Source organism: Etheostoma cragini, chromosome 13 (genome assembly GCF_013103735.1).
Source record: "Etheostoma cragini isolate CJK2018 chromosome 13, CSU_Ecrag_1.0, whole genome shotgun sequence".
Taxonomy (NCBI): domain Eukaryota; kingdom Metazoa; phylum Chordata; class Actinopteri; order Perciformes; family Percidae; genus Etheostoma; species Etheostoma cragini.
The window spans coordinates 6468299-6475885 of record NC_048419.1 but is presented as its reverse complement, the minus strand read 5'-3'; the positions used below and the strand labels follow the sequence as shown (position 1 = coordinate 6475885).

Sequence of the window (7587 nt, the reverse complement as noted above, 5' to 3'; positions counted from 1 at the left end):
TTAATTGTAAGGAACACATTATTTCGACAGCCGTAGTTTAAATACAGATTCAGTGCAACATTAGCAAGAGTTTAAAATAACTAGCCTTAGTTGGCCCATAATGCTGCTCTTTGGTGTCAGGGCACCTGCATGTACAGTTCCGTGTGTGTGAGTGTGTGTGTGTGTTTGTGTGTGTGTGTGTGAGTGTGTGTGTGTCAGAGTAGAGGTATCTGTTGTAAGAGCTACCCAGACTGAACTGGTAGTACATGAGGGAAACGTGCATATAGAAGAACATAACACAGGAGTTCTACATTGGTCTCTTCTCTTTACTGTACATTTCTCATCCCTCACTCATTTGAATCCATCTGGAAATAGAGCAGCATGTACTATTTATTGATGTTTCATCATAGTCAAGTCAACAAAGCATAAAATGATGGAAATTCATTTGTGGGAAGTTATCACTGAAATTCTCGACAAACAGCAATCATACAGCTATTACTATAGTACCTGACCTAATAACCCATTCTGATCCGACCTTGGTTCAAACATGGAGGATTCAGGAGTTGATATTCTCACTCTTAAACTTTCCCATTGGGACCATCTTGCTTAAGTCTTTAAGCCGCTACAACTGTTGGGTCTGGGCTGGCCTTTCATGCTCACATTTAGTAAACTTGCCCTAAAAGTCATTCATCACATGCTTATTTGCTGTGGAATGAGATTTGCATCACAAAGAAAAGAGTCCTCATGGTTAGTGCTAAAATCTTAGGTTACCTTCAGCACACAGTTTCCCATACTGTACATTAGCAGCAAACTGCAGCAGTTACACACACATCAATCCAAAGCAGTACTGGAATCAGCTTAGTATTAGTTATTTGAAGTGGACCTTATTTCCTCAAAATGTATTTACATGTGTAGTTGTCTTAACCTTTCCAAGGGGTTTTCTATAATTGGGAAAGTCCAACATACAGAGGTTACACATTATAAAAATGACACATTGCTGTCAGTTTGTACTGGTTGTCTGGCTCAGCTCCTCAGGCAGGGTGGGGCAGCATCAGGGGGGGTGGAGGAGGCAGGTGGGGTCAGCCGAGAGAGTTGACCAATAGAAGACTTCCGTGCAACCAATCTGCAACAGTGGGAATGTAAAGCCACAATCAGGTAGAACATTGGATACATAGAATATTTCAAACCATTTAGAATTAAAATTAGAAGAAAGCAAGTTTTGCACTGATATCTTAAAGTCACTGATAGTGGAAAGAAAGTTTGATACAGTGATAGTTGTCATTTTCTGTCACTGCAACACAAAATAATTTCAGCATCAAGAAATTAATCAAAAAGTTTAAAAAAAATCCACCATTTCAACCATTTAAGACTGTGCTTTGAGTCATTGATTGTTAATATTAATGGACCGAGGTCACCCATTGGTTTGTGGAGATCTGCTATGAGTGGTTTAGTTTGCTGTTACAGGTGCAGCCATCCTGGTTGCTGATATGACGATTTTAGACGAGAGGGAGGAACCCTTACACTCTACTTTACTGGCAATCACATCATAGCCCCACCCTAAAACACCCCCTTTATCGCAGATTTTAAAATCAACAAGACCATAATTCAAAAAAGGAAATTCAGTCTGTGTTGTAGACTTAAAACTAGCAGTTGAGACCACAAACTCTTCATGAAAATGTTTACTGAGGTTATAGATCAAGTGAGAAGTAAGTCACTTTCTCAGAGACTTCTACAGAAATCGACCTTCTTTTGCAACCGCACCTGTGCCACCTGCTGGAGATCAGATAGAATGCAGGTTTAATAAGTTGCCCCCTACTGGAATTCAGATATAAAGCCAATTTAAGGAGTCTACCCCTGCTGGAATTCATTTAGAAAGTAGGTTTAAGGAGTCCTCCCCTGTTGGAATTCAGATAGAAAGGAGGTTTAAAGAGTCCCCCCCCTGCTGAAATTCAGATAGAATGCAGCTTAAAGGCACTTCCGCATTTGCAGCACTTTACCAGATGCTTTGACCATTAACATTAACAGTCTATAAGGGGGACATATTCTTTATTTTATTTCTTAAAGTTACTTTACTGTCACATACACATAACTATGTAGGGAAATTCATTCTCTGAATTTATCCCATCTCTCAGGGGAGCAGTGGGCAGCCATTTACAGCGCCCGGGGACCAACTCCAGATCTGAGCTTTGATCAAGGGAACTGACTGGAGGAACACAGAAGCACCCGAAGGGAAACCCAAGCAGAGGGTTACAAACTCCACACAGAAAGGTTAACCATTGGACCACCATGCTGCTTGTCGAATGTGGTCCTTACCCTTCTTGCACCCCCATGTCGTCCTGCTGCTCCCCTTCCACAGGGGTGTCTGTGCGCTCAGCATTGGTGTCCTCCCTCTCCTCCTCCTCCTCCTCTACATTGTTGTTCATTAGGCATCGAGGGGGCCGGTATGGATCTCCGCTGTCCGGCTCTCCGTGCTCCGTGGGCTCCACAACTATAGAGGGAAGACGCTCCCTCTTGTAAAGAAAGCCTTCAGGATAGGAGCTGGAATCTGAGTCGTCATTCATGTTGGCTTCAGGGAAGATCTGCTCCAAGGAGGAGATATGTTAGCCTTCCAAAACAAAACACTTTGTATGATTATTTATATATACAGTACATGTCATGCCGAGATCTAAAGAGAAAGATCCTGGGTAAAAAACAATATTAACTGACCAAACTAAACATTTTAGTACAGTGCTATCACCAGGGGTCATGTCACACTTTGTTAAAGCACCAATCTACGCACGGAACTGAGATAATTAGAAAAAAACAAATGATCTAGACAAAGGATATTATTAAAACAAGAGTACAGACGTCTGCTGCACCTGGTAGGCTTTGCTGCCTCTTCTCTCAACTGGAATCTCCTCCATCTGAGATTCCACTTGGCTGGGAATAGTGCTCAAACTGCAAACACACAACACATTTTGGGTGAAATTTGGCTTTTCTATCATCCAACCTCATCAATACTCTGACTGGCTCACTGAATTTCAGCAAAACAGAATCAAAAGATACCTTCTGTGCTCCAAGCCTTCAGCAGAGAATAGAAGCTACAAAAATGGCATCTTTCAAGAAACCTAGAAGCCAATTTACAATAAAAATAAAAATGTTAGACTGCAGCCATGATCTGTTGTCAGAGCAGTGTGAGACCTACTGTCCAGGCTTCAAGTACAGCTTGATCTGTGGTTATGGGGAGGATCCACACTGAGCTTTTGCCGTAGCCTGTGGAAGTGGCCTAAAGTTTATACTTGTGCGTTGGTGTGTACGTCAAGCCGGTAAATGGGAGTGTGTGGTAGAATGAGTGAGAGAGTGACATATCTAGAATCATAGTGAGAGAAACAAAAAGTCTCCCCTGTTCTTTCTGACCACGGTGGGAAATCTGTAGCAGGAAAAGTTCACTCTCTCCTTGATTTCATGTTATATATGGGGAAAGAGGACCAGGAAATGAGTCGGGGCGGGTGGGGGAAACGAGATGCTACAAAGCCCCAGCCGAGAGACCTGCATCGCCGCGACGTGTAGTTCCGTGTTTCGAGAGGTGACGTTGGGTCAGTCTGTCCAAGTACACACTTGACAAAAAATTACAAGTTCACATAGGACAAAATTAATCTTCATCTACATGCATTCACAGTACAGTATGATGCCTCGCAAACCTGTTCAACAGAAGAGACAATCAAATGTTTATCTACGGTACTGAACTGGATTGACAATTCCATATACAAAGGAAGACAGGTAACCATCCTGCATTATGTGTATCATTAATCACGCTGCACTTCACATGCACCTTTACTCTGCCAACAAGGTCTAAATAGGCCTATACATCTTCCACCTGAACACCGGCATGATCTACACAGGTTCAAATATACCGATGTACAGCAGCTGTATAGATGTGAAGGTCTGATATGACCCAAGATCAAACATGTTGAGCCCATGGATTTCCAACTCAGCTCGACTCCTCGGGTACTATTGGAGGTTACCACGCGTTTCCCTGAGAGATTTTCTGCTTCAAAACAAAGAGCAGCTTGGACACCAAATTTAGGTATAACGGGAAGACTAATCTGCAGGTAAGCACATAACAGGCTTAAACAACTCAAAGGATTAAAAAGGAAGGCCTTAGATAGAACGATAACGATTCTGAGAACATTTATTTCCACTAGTGGTTGTCCAGGTGATTACTAATATGATAACAGAAAGCCCAGAGCTTGCCCATTCCATAATTTGACTTACAGGTAGGCATCGATACACATGAATGAATGAAAAGTATGCATTATACGCCGTACTGATGATGATATTAGCATGAAGCATCTAAATGAAAAAAGGGACACATGGGCAATTTCAGTATTGATTTTGGTTTTGTTTATTGCATTTATATGGACTTGAATAGGGTCTGTGGCTACTAAAATGTCACTGCATTGCACAGTTCCATTACAATACTAATTTAACGGACTGTATAGTGAGCTGTTTAACAGCTGATTAACATCATTATCCCAGGGTGTTGGTGTGTAATCCCATTTACAACTTTGAAGTTTCAAATTATTTAATTTTAGGTATGAGAAACCTCTGCAATCAATGATGTTCTGTTGTTAAATCTACAGCGTGGTCTCATTTTTACCACCGTACTCTCTAAACAACATGCATCATTTCTCACAGCTAGGAACGTTTGAGCAGTTAAATTGTGTAAAATGTCCCTTTAGAAAGTATTTGGAGTATTTTAGTCGTGTAGCTTACCTGTGTGAGACAAGAATACAGCTCATCTTCACTGCGACATAAAGGACCTTAAGTATTCGAATAAAGTAAAAGAAAAAAATGACAAAGGAAATAGACGGCCACACTACGCTGTCACTCACTTTCCAGTCTTTCTTCCTGCCTGGCACAGGTTCAGCATCCCTTCTCCCATCGGCCTCAGCCCTTCTGTAATGTTTCTCCTCCCTTCCTTTATTTTCCCACGGTATCCCATTCAGTGACGCACGCATCACTGCACATTCAGGCTTAGTGTCACCTAGAATTACAAACAAAGCCTCATGTCACATGGGAGTGTACAGCAACACAGGGCGATGCTCATACAGATTAGCAGGTGAGCTGTCCTGGTTGTACACATGTATTTATTTGACAACGTGATTAATGCCAGAGGCTTCCACCCCCACACAACCCCAAGTATTCATTTTTCATCAGTTTCTGTTGCTATGGTAGGTCTTTCGAGATCGTTTATCACCTACAAGGACACTTTCATTAAACAGAGTCATTTTCCAGTCTAACCTGCGGGAGGTGGTAGTCCATTCGGGGGCAGTGCAGTCTGTACTGTAACTTGTCTGCTTCTGCATGGAATACATGAACAGATGGAAACAGGAGTGTATGCACCATGTATGCTACATTTGTGTGCCCTGATCTGGGATTGATTTCATAGGTGAAATATAACTTGACCCTCTGTAGACGAGAGCGCTGCTGGCGAAGCTTTCCTGGGATAGGAATAAACACACCATGTACAGTACTTTGAGTCATAGCTTCACGAGTTGGTAATCATACAAGCATGCCAAAAATATTGACAATATCCTAATGACATATATTAGATAACACCTAAACATTTTCAAATAACTCAGGCACAGTAGGTAACACTCAACATGGAGGGCGCAAACCTCCATCTCTATTCACATGGCGATTAGTTTCAGTATTGTAGGAGGATCTATGCCTCTGTAACAGATGTGGACCGGACAGATGTGGACTGTGAAAGGCAACCAATTTAGCTGACGTTTTTCCAGAATTTATTTTTCTGCAGAAGACAACATCACCCATTGTTTCCCATGTTCATAACACCATCTGCACCTCAGCAATACAAGGCGTCATGGTCTCTGAACGGTCAGGGAACTGGTGGACAGACAGGGTCAAAGCCAACCCAAACTATAACCGTATACATTGAAAACATGAGAAACAATGCTCCACACTTTCCAACAGTTTCTAAGTGAAACAGAAAATAACAAAAGTTATACATCCAACAAAGAGACACACACACCTGCAGAAGACAACATCACATCAGTGGCCTGTTTCCCATGTTCATAACGCCTAAGAGAATTTACACACTCATAATGGACTGTACCTCCGTTATTTATCATATAGCAAGTGCGTAGAAAGAATAAAAGTTAGACAAAGCGTCATTACAAGTTATATTTTAACTGTAAAAAACGCACAAAACAGTTAGTTAACATTGTATCAACTTCGCGATAATAAAATTTTTAAGGGTGACAACAAAATCTGCAAAGAAAACAGTCAAATACTGCAGCAGCATTTTTAAAAGCAACCTTTCTCAGCAATACAAGACGTTATAGTGAGGGGAAACTGGAAGCTACGGAAACTTAGGAGGCACAAAAGAGGCACACTGCAGTAACAACATCTCTGTAGGAAACAATAGCGATGTGATAAGTGACTTGTACTCAATAAGAGGAAATTCACAAATACCCAACAAATAATTATATGATAATTAAAATATTAATTCATATTATATATTATATTAATATTAAAGTTAAATTAAACAAATTGAAAATGAAAATTAATAAAGTGAATTTTTAACTCCGTTACACCACCCTGGACTACAAACCAGGGTAAAAAATACCATGCAGCTTTCTTTTGGATATAAGCTCCACACACAGCTGAGCAGCGAGGGATAGTGTGTTCAACACGCAGCGCATGTGCCTAACTGGGAGCAATACAGAGAGGATTATCAACGGCTCCTGGTGCAGCTTCTCTCAGCCCAGCGCTGTTACACAAAAAGGTTTTTCCATCATTGAAATCCACAGCTCAACAGGTAAGCCATGCCTCATTATAGTCTGCTGAAGGGGCGTAGCACAACATCCTGGGCCCTATGCATTGGCAATCCTGATGGGCCCCCATGTTCCTCAACCCCACCCTCTAAATGTGGTTTTAGTTACATTTTTACTTAAGCTCATCTTGTCTCAAATCCAATGAGGAGGATGAGGGGTCTGTGAATCTAATGGCTTTTTTCCACTGGTGGAAACAGCTCAACTCACCTCGATTCTACTCGCCTTTACTCAACTCAACGCACTGTGCGTCCCTTTTCCATTGCAGATTGAGTAACGCCTCAGCGTGGCTGGTCACCATAGCTGCGCAGCCGGAAACTTCCATGATGTAATTTTCAACGTGACTCACAACAGCTACAAACCTTATTTTTTACTGTCTGTAACGCTGCACACTTGAGCAAGTCGAAAGTGTGATGTTTTTCATTCTTGGCTGGTAAGACAGCATCCAGCAAACTTACCCACAAGCTGTCTGGGGAACTTAAAGAGTGCTTACATGGCGTGATTGAGAGGATGAAGGTTCTACATCTGAGGGCGGACCAGACCAGTGAACTGTCTCTTTACATCTCAGACCGGTCTGAGGAAGCGCAGAGGGGGATTGATATCATCAGGGCTCAGTCGGTGGCGTTAACCCACGGACTGTCAATCACTTCCTGAATTGGATGCACATGTGACGCTGAGGAAAAGTGGAATGGATTGAAGGACATTGATTTGGTCAAATTTCACCGAATCAACCTAAATTGTATTGAAATTGCGATCTATGCCCCCCCCCCCC

General features: G+C 41.9%; 1 protein-coding gene across 2 annotated transcripts; it reads right to left on the bottom strand.

Annotated features, from left to right (window-relative positions):
* Window positions 1–492: 492 nt before the first annotated feature.
* On the bottom strand, window positions 493–4938 carry LOC117955857 (protein LBH-like). 2 transcript variants are annotated; one of them, XM_034890604.1, is made up of 5 exons: window positions 4735–4938; window positions 3025–3086; window positions 2838–2916; window positions 2293–2558; window positions 493–1102 (listed from the first exon to the last, which is right to left on the bottom strand). In XM_034890604.1, the coding sequence occupies exons 3-5, from the start codon at window positions 2880–2882 to the stop codon at window positions 1003–1005; spliced, it is 411 nt and encodes a 136-aa protein (XP_034746495.1). In that variant the 5' UTR covers window positions 2883–2916; window positions 3025–3086; window positions 4735–4938; the 3' UTR covers window positions 493–1002. The 2 variants fall into 2 exon arrangements, with proteins under 2 accessions (XP_034746495.1, XP_034746494.1); XM_034890603.1 differs by lacking the exon at window positions 3025–3086 and having other exon boundaries at window positions 4735–4923.
* Between the last annotated feature and the right edge of the window lie 2649 nt (window positions 4939–7587).